This window comes from Physella acuta, unplaced genomic scaffold, assembly GCF_028476545.2.
Source record: "Physella acuta isolate Inbredline_101_S28 unplaced genomic scaffold, ASM2847654v3 ptg000001l, whole genome shotgun sequence".
NCBI lineage: Eukaryota > Metazoa > Mollusca > Gastropoda > Physidae > Physella > Physella acuta.
The window spans coordinates 2,195-16,440 of record NW_026731521.1 but is presented as its reverse complement, the minus strand read 5'-3'; the positions used below and the strand labels follow the sequence as shown (position 1 = coordinate 16,440).

General features: G+C 41.1%; 1 protein-coding gene across 1 annotated transcript; it reads right to left on the bottom strand.

Moving 5' to 3' along the window:
* Positions 1-815: 815 nt before the first annotated feature.
* On the bottom strand, positions 816-8,376 carry LOC131937057 (glycine, glutamate and proline-rich protein). The gene is made up of 7 exons (XM_059294635.1): positions 8,276-8,376; positions 7,224-7,283; positions 6,567-6,656; positions 3,495-3,607; positions 2,445-2,549; positions 1,670-1,715; positions 816-1,053 (listed from the first exon to the last, which is right to left on the bottom strand). Exons 1-7 carry the CDS (start codon positions 8,319-8,321, stop codon positions 917-919), a joined length of 597 nt encoding a protein of 198 aa, XP_059150618.1. The 5' UTR covers positions 8,322-8,376; the 3' UTR covers positions 816-916.
* Positions 8,377-14,246: the final 5,870 nt, after the last annotated feature.

Below are 14,246 nucleotides of genomic sequence, written 5' to 3'. Positions count from 1 at the left end.
CTTTATAGTTTTTTCTTGGTTGGACAAAGGCTATGGAAAAGCAGGCTAAAATCGGAGTCAATGGCCACAATGGCGCATAACCAGTTGACACGTATACTTAATTGTGCTGGAAGGGATTCTTTCTAAAGTTAAGAACGAAGAAGAAGAAAGTGGGAAAGTTATCACGTTGTAGATTTCGAAATTACGGGCTGTTTTTAAATATTTGCACTTCCGCTGACCTGTTCCTTGGTGCTAGTTAAATTCTTTCTGTGTGTGATAAGTTTCATTTTAATGCATCGCCCGCCTCTCTCCACCAGGCTAATTAGACGGTAGCCAAAAGGTGATAGACGAGGTGTTGGAGAATGAAAGGCTAAGAAAGCCAGGCTTTTGTCTGTTGGAGAGAGAGGGGTGTTTTTTAATTGTTTTCTTGATAGGATAAGGTGCGGGGGTGGGCGCAGGAGGGCTGTGTTGGTTAGCTTTATTTATGGCATTTATGGCTGTGTAGGTTAGCTGTATGGTTGTGTATGTTAGCTGTATGGCTGTGTAGGTTAGTTTTATGGCTGTGTATGTTAGCCGTATGGCTGTGTATGTTAGCTATATGACTGTGGAGGTTAGCTGTATGGCTGTATTGGCTGTTTGTTCTCTGTATTGCTGTGAGGTTTAGCCTTATGGCTAAATTATCTACTGATGGCGATTACCTTAACTACTTAGGCCTGCATCACTTTAAAGTAATTGCGTAAGTAAATCCCACTGTAGCCAATAATCCCTCTTTAACAAACCATGTTGGATAACCTCCCTTCCCTCTTATTTCAGCCTACAAACACAAAACACAGGTATAATAAACATCAATCCTCTTTATTTTATACAATTTACATCATCAACACACCCCTCGTTTAACTTGAATAGGTGCCCATATCACGACGGCAGAGGTGAGCGTTTAGTTCCAGCCGTTAGCCTTGAGCCATTTAGCCCTGGCGATGACGTCGTTGCTGTAGTCGTTTCCGGTGCTGCCGATGTCGAGACCTCCCCAGGACTGGACGTTGCTGACGCCGAAGTTGTAGGCGGCAACACCACCTGGGCAGGGGGAGTAGAGTTTTAGTTTATACGTGGGAAATCAACGGTGAGACTACTCACTACACTAATGACAGTGGCCATCCTGTTATTAATGTTTTTATAAGGTGCAATGCATTTAAAAGCCATTTTTAATCATATATATATATATATATATATATATATATATATATATATATATATATATATATATAGGCCTATGTATTTAAATATATAAAATTATTCATATATATATATATATATAGGCCTATGTATATAAATATATAAAATTATTCATATATATATATATATATATATATATATATATATATATATATATATATATATATATATATATATATATATATATATATATATATATATATATAATTTAATTATATATATATAAGTATATATATATATATATATATATATATATATATGAATAATTTTATATATTTATATATAGGCCTATATATATATATATATATATATATATATATATATATATATATATATATAGGCCTATGTATATAAATATATAAAATTATTCATATATATATATATATATATATATATATATATATATATATATATATATATAACTTAAGAAAAAGATTGATGCATTTTTTCAACTGACCTTGAAGAGCCTGATGTTGGGACCAGTCGGGATGCTTGGCCTTGACCTAATGATAGATATAAAAAAATAAAAGTGATCACGTGTGGTATGTTTGTCTAAATCAATGCCAGACATGTTTGCAACTCTTTAGTCAGGGTGTAGGGAGAGCGTGGGAAGACCAACCAATGAATTTGTAATTCATTAAAACTTGTCAGGAAATCCGTGGTTTTCAAGCACGGGTGTCCGTCGATCGAAGTTTTGCTTTACTATACCCACCACGTTACGATTACACACTCACACGTCCAACATAGTATTGTGGACCATAGCTACACCGGATACGCCCTTTCCCCCCTACTCCAGCACTGAAGACCATCATCTCAATGTGCCCACTGTCACCCCATTAGATGACCCCTCCAACCACCACCATTAAAATGACCTACTGACCTGGTTGATGTATGACCTACTGACCTGGTTAATGTATGGCACCAGAAGTCTGTGGACCATCATCTCGATGTGCCCACTGTCACCCCATTAGATGACCCCTCCAATCCACCCCCCCCCCATTAAGCCGACCTATTGACCTGGTTGATGTATGACCTACTGACCTAGTTGATGTATGACCTACTGACCTTGTTGATGTATGACCTACTGACCTGGTTGATGTATGGCACCAGAAGTCTATGGACCATCACCTCAATGTGCCCACTGTTACCTCATTAGATGACCCCCTCCAATTCCCCCCCCCCCCCCCACATTAAAATGACCTACCGACCTGATTGATGTATGACCTACTGACCTGGTTGATGTATGGCACCAGAAGTCTATGGACCATCATCTCGATGTGAGCACAGCTGTCCCATGGCACGGAGGTGCAGGGCAGGCCAGAGTTAGCGACGTCACACTGAAGGAAGAGAACGTGAACATTAGAAGACATGCTCGAGCTACGTCAAAACCTCAAACTTCTTCCTCTGCGTTCTTAATTTAGTTTATGGTGGAGAATTTAAACAAGAGCAACTTCGTGTATGAACTGGACTGTAGGCTCCAGATCTGTGGGTGCCCCATACAGTTTTTCCTTGAGTGGGGTGTGTAGGGGCCAGTGTTTGGATCGAGCCTGGCTATATAAGGAACAGTCCTGAAGGACGTGCTCTGTACGGGGCCATGACACAGGGCAAGTTTTGCCAAACCTCAAACAACTTTTGCTTTACGCAGATTTAAATAAAGAGTAGGGGATCTCCGGTCTTCGGGGTATTTGGTCTTGATCTTGTTCTCGAACTCTCCCCAATTGTAACATAACTCTTTGGTCATCATCATCTACCTTTCGTACCCAAGTCACATGGGTCAGATGAAGTAGAGTTCATCTGTTTTAATAACTATTGTATATGAATGGATAGTGTGGTCAGCACTATGCCCAGCATAACTGAAGTAGGATACTTAAATCTACCATGTGTGTTTGAGTTACCGGTATGATACAATTTTAGATCTACTATGTACATTTGAGTGACCTGTAGGATGCATTTATATATCTACCATGTAGAGTTACCTTTAGAATACATTTATATATATACCATGTAGAGTTACCTTTAGGATACATTTATATATCTACCATGTAGAGTTACCTGTAGGATACATGTATATATCTACCATGTAGAGTTACCTTTAGGATATATTTTTATTTGTACCTTGTAGAGTTACCTGTAGGATACATTTATATATCTACCATGTAGAGTGTTACCTTTAGGATACATTTATATATCTACCATGTAGAGTTACCTTTAGGATACATTTATATATCTACCATGTAGAGTTACCTTTAGGATACATTTATATATCTACCATGTAGAGTTACCTGAAGAATGCCCCAAGCATGGTGGTTGTCTCCCCATCCCCCAGTAGAAACAAGCAGAGAGCCGCCTCTAGATTCTCTGCTTGCAAGGGCGGCAATCACTGAAGCTTGAATACCTGGAGAGGGTCAATGGCTACATTTAGCTTACTACATTTTGGTTTATATTCTCCTTTAGTTTAGTTAAAATGTGAGTTAATTTAATTCCCGTGACTTTCACTGTCTGCGGTATTTAGTATTTGTGGTACTTAGTGTCTGCGGTACTTGGTGTCTGCGGTATTTAGTGTCTGTGGTACTTACAGTTTGTGTCTGTGGTACTTAGTGTCTGCGGTACTTACAGTTGGTGTCTGCGGTACTTAGTGTCTGCGGTAATTAGAGTCTGCGGTACTTACAGTTGGTGTCTGCGGTACTTAGTGTCTGCGGTACTTACAGTTGGTGTCTGCGGTACTTAGTGTATGCGGTACTTACAGTTGGTGTCTGCGGTACTTAGTGTCTGCGGTACTTAGAGTCTACGGTACTTACAGTTGGTGTCTGCGGTACTTAGTGTCTGCGGTACTTACAGTTGGTGTCTGCGGTACTTAGTGTCTGCGGTACTTAGAGTCTGCGGTACTTACAGTTGGTGTCTGCGATACTTACAGTTGGTGTCTGCGATACTTACAGTTGGTGTCTGCGGTACTTAGTGTCTGCGGTACTTAGAGTCTGCGGTACTTACAGTTGGTGTCTGCGATACTTACACTTGATGTCTGCGATACTTACAGTTGGTGTCTGCGGTACTTAGTGTCTGCGGTACTTAGAGTCTGCGGTACTTACAGTTGGTGTCTGCGGTACTTAGTGTCTGCGGTACTTACAGTTGGTGTCTGCGGTACTTAGTGTCTGCGGTACTTAGAGTCTGCGGTACTTACAGTTGGTGTCTGCGATACTTACAGTTGGTGTCTGCGGTACTTAGTGTCTGCGGTACTTACAGTTTGTGTCTGTGGTACTTACAGTTGGTGTCTGCGGTACTTAGTGTCTGCGGTACTTAGTGTCTGCGGTACTTACAGTTTGTGTCTGTGGTACTTACAGTTGGTTTCTGCGGTACTTGGTGTCTGCGGTACTTAGTGTCTGCGGTACTTACAGTTAGTGTCTGCGGTACTTACAGTTGGTGTCTGTGGTACTTAGTGTCTGCGGTACTTAGAGTCTGCGGTACTTACAGTTGGTGTCTGCGGTACTTACAGTTAGTGTCTACGGTACTTAGTGTCTGCGGTACTTAGTGTCTGCGGTACTTACAGTTGGTGTCTACGGTACTTAGTGTCTGCGGTACTTAGTGTCTGCGGTACTTACAGTTAGTGTCTGCGGTACTTACAGTTAGTGTCTGCGGTACTTACAGTTGGTGTCTGCGGTACTTAGTGTCTGCGGTACTTACAGTTGGTGTCTGCGGTACTTAGTGTCTGCGGTACTTACAGTTGGTGTCTGCGGTACTTACAGTTGGTGTCTACGGTACTTAGTGTCTGCGGTACTTACAGTTGGTGTCTGCGGTACTTAGTGTCTGCGGTACTTACAGTTAGTGTCTGCGGTACTTAGTGTCTGCGGTACTTACAGTTGGTGTCTGCGGTACTTACAGTTGGTGTCTGCGGTACTTACAGTTGGTGTCTACGGTACTTACAGTTGGTGTCTACGGTACTTACAGTTGGTGTCTGCGGTACTTAGGGTCTGAGGTACTTAGTGTCTACGGTACTTAGTGTCTGCAGTACTTACAGTTGGTGTCTACGGTACTTAGTGTCTGCGGTACTTACAGTTGGTGTCTGTGGTACTTACAGTTGGTGTCTGTGGTACTTACAGTTGGTGTCTGCGGTACTTACAGTTGGTGTCTGCGGTACTTACAGTTGATGTCTACGGTACTTACAGTTGGTGTCTGTGTTACTTACAGTTGGTGTCTGTGGTACTTAGTGTCAGCGGTACTTACAGTTAGTGTCTGCGGTACTTACAGTTGATGTCTGCGGTACTTACAGTTAGTGTCTGCGGTACTTAGTGTCTGTGGTACTTACACTTGATGTCTGCGGTACTTACAGTTGGTGTCTGCGGTACTTAGTGTCTGCGGTACTTACAGTTAGTGTCTGCGGTACTTACAGTTGATGTCTGCGGTACTTACAGTTAGTGTCTGCGGTACTTAGTGTCTGTGGTACTTACACTTGATGTCTGCGGTACTTACAGTTGGTGTCTGTGGTACTTAGTGTCTGCGGTACTTACAGTTGGTGTCTGCGGTACTTACAGTTGGTGTCTGCGGTACTTGGTGTCTGCGGTACTTACAGTTGGTGTCTGCGGTACTTACAGTTGGTGTCTGCGGTACTTAGGGTCTGAGGTACTTAGTGTCTACGGTACTTAGTGTCTGCAGTACTTACAGTTGGTGTCTACGGTACTTAGTGTCTGCGGTACTTACAGTTGGTGTCTGTGGTACTTACAGTTGGTGTCTGTGGTACTTACAGTTGGTGTCTGCGGTACTTACAGTTGGTGTCTGCGGTACTTACAGTTGATGTCTACGGTACTTACAGTTGGTGTCTGTGTTACTTACAGTTGGTGTCTGTGGTACTTAGTGTCAGCGGTACTTACAGTTAGTGTCTGCGGTACTTACAGTTGATGTCTGCGGTACTTACAGTTAGTGTCTGCGGTACTTAGTGTCTGTGGTACTTACACTTGATGTCTGCGGTACTTACAGTTGGTGTCTGCGGTACTTAGTGTCTGCGGTACTTACAGTTAGTGTCTGCGGTACTTACAGTTGATGTCTGCGGTACTTACAGTTAGTGTCTGCGGTACTTAGTGTCTGTGGTACTTACACTTGATGTCTGCGGTACTTACAGTTGGTGTCTGTGGTACTTAGTGTCTGCGGTACTTACAGTTGGTGTCTGCGGTACTTACAGTTGGTGTCTGCGGTACTTGGTGTCTGCGGTACTTACAGTTGGTGTCTGCGGTACTTACAGTTGGTGTCTGCGGTACTTACAGTCGATGTCTGCGGTACTTACAGTTGGTGTCTACAGTACTTACAGTTGGTGTCTGCGGTACTTACAGTTGGTGTCTGCGGTACTTAGTGTCTGCAGTACTTACAGTTGGTGTCAGCAGATTGCTGGTAACAGCTCCTGTGGTTGTTGAGAGCAGGTAGATCATGCTGAACCTCAGCGTTGGATCCAGCCACACCTGTTGGACAATTTTAAAACATGGAATCATTGCCTCGTCGTAACTGGGGGAGGGGGGAGGGGCTTGGTTTGTCTGATGTAGTGCAGGATTTAGAGTTATTCAATAAATATATTAAATAAGGTGGAGGGTCATCTGTAAATAATAGCACGCATTTTAAAAGCGGCCTTTTAGTTTCCCCCTTTCCACTCTCCCAATCATCACAACCCCCCCCCTCTAACTTTAGCCCAATCCACCCCCACCCCCCCCCCCCCTCCCCCATATAATGCTTTTTCTAAACCAGGAATTTATTTAAAAAAACATTGGTTATATTGATTGTTTTATTGTGTTTAACAAGAACTTCCGACAAAAAATGCGAAACAACGGCAAACGTTAGTTTCTAACTTTACTTTTTGAAATACTCTAGTTTGTCATCACACTTTCTGGCACTCATCCCCCCCCCCCCCCCCTCTTCCCTTACCCTCAGCCCTCTTCATCACAATAAGTCAATATGACACGAGCATAATTTACGTAGCATGCTTCCCTAACTATAAAAAAATACCTATAACTCTATAAATAGACTTGACCTACCTCCGGTGTGTTTCCCGGTTGGGTGGAGTTGGTCGATGTCACCGTGACATAACCTGTTGGCTGAAATAGACAAATGATGCGACACATGAGTTATACGACTGTCACACTCTTTTGATATGCCGAAAACAAAAAAAATTTTAAAAAAAAAAAAACAGAAAAAAATCTAAGCTATCTTCTTTGCCACCAAATAAGGTCTATAATTATTTGATTTTTATTTTTATTTTAGATTAGAGTTGTGGCACCATGAACATGTCTTTTCCAGAAAGTTCTGACCAGAATTGAATTCTTCCAGAAGCGCATGATTTAAACAAACAGAAGCCACGAACGCTAGCGGTTTGTATTGTCATTTCGTCAAGTTAACATCCAAGTTAAATGGAGCGGCGATGTAATTTACAATCACGCAAACCTTAAATCAGCGTTGTTTAAGATTATCTTTGTGGGAATTCAGATGCGGAAATTAAAAACGTGTATGACACGTACTTTGCGTGCAGAAAGCAGGCCTAGATATGTTGAGCTGGCCTAGTGTAACTTATTTATAGAACAGTTATTTCTTACTAAATGAAAGATTTAAATTTAGCTACATTTATTTAATTAAGTGAGCCGCACTATTTTTTAAAATTGACGAAAAAAACTTCAGTTGCATAAGCGTTTTTTTTTTTAGAACTTTGCGAAAACAATACTAATTAATTTGTTTATTAAAAAACTACCCTAGAAAAGTGAAGTTCCCTTTCAAACCTGATGGTCTATGAGGCAAGTGAAGTAGAGTTTACTTGTTTCTGTGACCTCGGCATTAAATGGATAGTGTAGTCAGCACTATGCCCAGCCGTCTTTACTTTCCCTAACGTGAGTTAGGGTTCCATCACATATGGATGATCTCAATGACTTTCTACAGACTTAAACCGTATTCGAACACGAGACTTTCGTGATAGCAGTCTTTCTCTCTACCGCTAGGCCACTCCGTCCACACGTTACAAAAAAAAACCATCTATAGCTTGTAGTACTAAATATTTTACCATCTACAAAATGCTATGAAACGTACAACTAAAACTTACCAGCGTTGGCGTAAGCCACAAGAGCGCACAAAACAACTAGATACATGATCGCTAGCGTAGTGTTGGAAGGTAAAGCAGAGCCTCATTGTGGTCCAAACTTTTATAGGCCAAGTTTGGTGGTGTGATGCCAAATTTAAAAAAAAATGTACATCCGGTTTGACCGAACGACCGAAAAGAAGGACACGTTTTTTATACACGAACATAGGCGTGGTCACGAGGGGTGTATCTACTCCATGTGGCAGACGATTATAATGTGTCCTGACGGTTTAGACTGTATCAATTACATTTTGCCATATGTACATATGGACACACGCCTATTCCCCAGTCCTCGTAGATATGCGCATACAATAAATTAGGCACTCAAATATTAATAAAAAAAACAAATTGGGCTTAAGTTTTAAATAATGGGTGCACATACATAAATAATATAAATTGGGGCACCTTTGCGTGAATACATAATATTGGGCGCTTACATGTAAGTATAAAAAAATTGGTACTCAGATGTAAGTAAAATAAATTGGACACTTATATACAAATAGAATAATTTGAATACTCAAAGACTGAGCTCTCCGTTGTCCCCTTGGTACTCAACTGTCATGATTGTGGTGCTTAGAAGAGACAAAAAAATCACCCCCCCCCCCCAACTACTTCCACTTCTGATACCTATATGTTATAAATTAATTGTGTCACAAAAAGGTAACAGTCTTATTTTTCAAACTAAAGATAATCAAATATTTTGAGTTATCGTGACAAACCACCCTCCCGCTCCCCCTCCCCACCCCCACCCCCACCCAACACAACGTACACTTTCTATGTATTACGCCTATGTATCTTTAATTTGTTGTGCCAGAAAATTTGTTGATTTTGTTGGAAAATACAAATTAAAAAAAAAATATTGGACCTTCTTATCAAAAGTTAAAGAAATTATTTTCTAAACAGCGGCGATAGCCAGTAAAACATCTGTTGGTTTCACATGATCTTGAGATGTAAGAGAAATGTTTTGCGGTTTATTTTAGAATCAATTTTTAAAGAAATCTGCCTGGATTGATCACTGCTGGTTAATACATTGGCATGTAGCCACATTTTAGTGGTTGATGGGTAGAGTGTGAGGGCGTTCGGCCTGCATACGACACTATTATGTACACCACCACAAGTCGTTTAAGAGAGAGAGATTAGTGGGTTTAATCTCTTTTGTTTTCCAGGCACCACGCTGCGTCCTTCTCGTCCCAACTCTAACCTCCAACTGCCATCCACATTCGTCGTTACACATCTTCTAGCTCACGGTCACAACATACCCGCTGTCACTCGACCAGTCGCTTCCATTGTTACCCTCGTTTACTCCGTACAGTAACATACACGTCAAAACTAACGGCACTGACAAGTCAAAAACAGTTGACATTCTATAGACACTAATCTGTCACAGTAAAGTGCCCTTTCGAACCTGAAGGCCCTTGGTACAGGCGAAGAAGAGTTCACCTGTTTCATTGACCTCTGCGTATGAAGGGATAGTAGGGTCAGTACTAAGCCCAACCGGCTTTATTTTTCCTAACGTGAGCCAGGTACCTAGCTGAGCCCCAACACAACCTGGTGGACTCATGGACGTGCTGCAGACTCGAGCCTGGGATTCGAACTCTAGACTTTTGTATTCGCAGGCGTACGCTCTACTATCCGACCACACCGTCACCGAGAAATCATAACACGTGACATTTAATGGACACCGACAAATTATAACACGTGACATTTAATGGACACCGACAAATTATAACACGTGACATTTAATGGACACCGACAAATTATAACACGTGACATTTAATGGACACCGAAAAATTATAACACGTGACATTTAATGGACACCGACAAATTATAACACGTGACATTTAATGGACACCGACAAATTATAACACGTGACATTTAATGGACACCGACAAATTATAACACGTGACATTTAATGGACACCGACAAACCATAACACGTGACATTTAATGGACACCGACAAACCATAACACGTGACTTTTAACGGAAAATGTATCCACTAAATGAACCCACAAGTGCCACGTAGCACCCCCGACAGAGAAAATAAAAGTTTGAGATAAGAACGCACTATTAACCTTCTCCACTTATAATTTGTTTTACCTATTTCAATTATTCTGAACTCCGGTAAACTAACCCAGATAAGCTGTTGTTACAGTTTCGAATACAATTTTTTTTTTAAAGTTAGTCTACGATGCCATCTCATTACACTACCTCTCAGTGTTTCTTCCAGACATTTTTCTCCGGGGGGGGGGGGGGGCACTTGAAATTTTCGGGTGGGCGGTCAACATTTTTCGGAGGGGGGGGGGGGGGGGCGGACACTAGTAGAAGTGTATGTTTACTATATAAAATCCATCTCGTTCGGGGGGGGGGGGGGGGTTCGGTAGACCCTGAAGAGAGGCCTGGAAGAAACTCTGCTACCTCTACAGTTTATTTATTTAAATTCTTCAATTGGAGCTAATTTAAAAATCTATTGGTTGATTGAATTTTTATGTTGGGTCTCCATACAAGGCCATATCCAATGAGGGGGTGGGGATGGGAGAGATCACTCTCTGGCTAGAAAGTGGAGCTGGATGAGTCATGGACATGTCCCCTCCCAGCCACTAGTCCCCCAGACGTTGAGGAGGGGGGTGTAGAATGATGGGGGGGGGGGGCGTGTGAATCTGACGGGCAGCTAGTCTTGCATCAGAGTTTGGTTAACGAACCATGTGATTAAAATCTGCTTGGCTATAATTAATTCATATTAATAATTACTTAAACGTGTAACATTTTGAATATCTTTTTAAAATTTTAATGAGTATTAGGCCACAGTCAAAATTGTCAGTAGTCTTAAAGAAAATTTGGGACTTTTAACTCTTTGAAACTATAATTTCTGTGCACATAAAGGTATTTTTAAAATATGTATACACATGCTATGACTTTAAACTATGATATAAACAATAACACAGATCAGCACGTGACACGAATATAGTCACGAACTAGATGGCGCTGTTTCCTATTTATAGAGTTTAGAAAAACAAAACAAGAATTCTCAAGTGACTCTAAATTTAAACCGGACGTTTTTCCTTGTCTGAACATAAGTCAGGGTGATCGATTTTATGCACGGAAATTATTGAAACCGTTATTTTAATTCAGGGGTCATTCTTAAATGACGTCACGCTTTTTTTGACGATTTTTACCTCCCCCCTCCGTCACACGTCGTCACAAAAAGCCAGACCCCCCCCCTCTAAAATGACGTCACACCTCAGCCTATAACCCGCCTCAAAATTGCTGTTGAATTTTTCTTAAAACATCAATATTTTTCCAAAATCTTGTCAGAATTCTGTCAACAAGGTGTATTTTGATCACTTAATATTACAATTTATCAAAACCGTTTTCTTAAACGCGAAATAACAGCTAAACTCATTTTCTAACATTGCTTTTTTTATAATGCAAAAAAGTGACGTCACATCATCTGAACTCCCCCTCATCACGCACCGTCACAAAATTATGGTCCCTCCCCTCCCCCCTACGAGTGTGACGTCATTTATGTACGACCCCTCAGCAGCGAAACCGAATTTCGTATCGTTGTATTTTTAGAACAGAATTTTATGAACTTGTCGTTCGTTTTCGTTGAGTCACGACCATTAGGTTAATCGTGACATCTTCCACCTACTGTGTTGTTTGACAATTCGTATTTTTATTTAAATTTAACATTATTTATAAGATAATTACGCTTACATTATTCACATTCTCCCTTCACCACATACAGTAGTATTTGCAACCAGTACTTTGGTTTATAAATTAGTGTTTAAAATTCTTCCTTCACTACATATAGGTTTAGTATTTGCAACCATAACTTTAGTTTATAAATTAGTGTTATTGACAGTCTATGTCAGGGGTCTCCAAACTACGGCCCGCGAGGTTCTCTTATCCGGCCCGCGGAGATATTTTTGTCCACGGAAAAAAAAACGTTTGTTGGCGATGGCTGAGGAACTTTGACCAGAAAAATTAAAGACATGCCTGGAAGAAACTGGCCCCTGAACTGAAATTTGATAGTTAATGCGGCCCTCGGACGGAAAAGTTTGGAGACCCCTGATCTATATGTTTATTAATTACTATGTCGTGCTTATTTGACTGAAGCTACTCTGCTTTTGATATGATTTATTTACAACGGAAACTTACCAAAGCTTCAACATCCGGGTTTTAATATCAGCTGTGTTTTACAACAATTATTTTTGTCATGTATTTCTAAAATACTGTTTCGTGTCATACATCTATACACATAGGCAAGTTTTTCAAAACAAACACTCATAACACATCACACTTAATCACTAATTACCTTACTTGCTTTCAACAGTTTGCGTAAATTAACGTAAAAATGTGAAAGAGAAAACCATAGGTATACAATCAATATGTCGATTCTTTTACCAATAGATTTTGTATAGGCATAAACTTTCACTGCGCTTGAATAAAAATCGCTTTGCCAATACGGATGCTTGAGCTGTCTACCTTATCGCTAAATCCTGTAATGACATTTAGAGCAGGTTCTTAACATGAGTTCGATAGAACTCCAGGAGTTCAGTGAGTTAGTCTCAAAGATTCGGCGGAGGTCAAGATACACATACGACGAATATCATAGGATTCACGATCAGATTTTGTCAGTGTGGACCATAGAACTATTTAGGAGAGTTCGGTGCCTCCAGAAAGGTAAAGAATCCCTGATTTAGACTGCGAGCCCAAAAGTCTTGAGTTCGAATTTGGATTCAAGTCCATTTAACGTCGCTGAGTCCACCCAGCTCTGATCGGTACCTAACTCTCTTCATCACCTTTTTCCTGTTCGAAGAAAGTCTTACCGCCCCCCGCCCCCCCCCCCCCCCCCCGAAGAAAGTCTACCGCCCCCCCGCCCCCCCCCCCCCGAACGAAATGGAATTTATATAGAAAATATATACTTTTCACAGTGTCCCCCCCCCCCCCCAGAAAATTTTAAGTGCACCCCCGGAGAAAAAAACTCTGGAAGAAACACTGCACATGGGGAAGATGAAGTAGAGTTCATCTGCTTCAGATACCTCGGCATATGAAGGGATGGCGTGGTCAGCACTATGCCCAGCCGACTTTACTTTCCCCAACGTATTTCGGATACCCATCAGAGCTGGGTGGACTCAGGGATGTTCTACAGTCACAAGTCTTGAGATCCGAACTCGAGACCTCAGGGCCAGCTGCCAAACACTACCATTCGACCATTGTGTTCCCATATGCGAGAAATTCTCGATTTCATTAACCCTATTCCAGTCTGCCCTGGCCAACTAACTAAAAGAAGAGTTGAAACAGGCATTGTTAATGAAATAGTATTGTAGACAGAGTATAATTTCAATGCCAAATGTAGACATAAAAGTAAGTAAAGTTCCCCTTCCAAACCTGACGATCTATGGGGCAAGTGAAGTAGAGTTCACCGGTTTTTGTGACCTCGGCATATGAAGGGATAGGGTGGTCAGCATTACGCCCCAGCCGCCTTTACTTTCCCTAACTCACGTTAGGGACCCATTACAGATGGTTGTTACTCAGGGACAGTCTACTGACTTGAACCTGATTCGAACTCGAGACTTACGGGTAAGCAGTCTAGCTCTCTACCGCTAGGCCACTCTGTCCCTCAAATGTAGACATAGGGTTAGAGCAGTCTACATCCAGACAAGATAAAAGCTTGCCATTTGGACACTGTTCTTTCGACAGAGTTCCTTCCTGGAACTATATGACGTAACGATGTCTACTATTGTCCTGGCTAATGAGCATCGTTTGAGATGAAAACAACCATTTACGCTTCTGAGTTTGATTTGAAATTCTTTTCCTACGGTTTGTTCTGTACCGCACAACAAATTTTACCAACGGCTATCTGCCTTTAAAAGTAAAATAGTTGCATTTATAATTTTAATACACAACCGATTTAACAAAGAAACAAAATTTT

Coding starts and splice junctions, on each gene's coding strand:
- LOC131937057 (XM_059294635.1), bottom strand. CDS start 8,321: ATGTATCTAGTTGTTTTGTGCGCTCTTGTGGCTTACGCCAACGCTG. Junction 7,284..8,275: donor TGTGGCTTACGCCAACGCTG/GTAAGTTTTAGT, acceptor TGTCTATTTCAG/CCAACAGGTTATGTCACGGT. Junction 1,054..1,669: donor CCAACATCAGGCTCTTCAAG/GTCAGTTGAAAA, acceptor CCCCCTGCCCAG/GTGGTGTTGCCGCCTACAAC.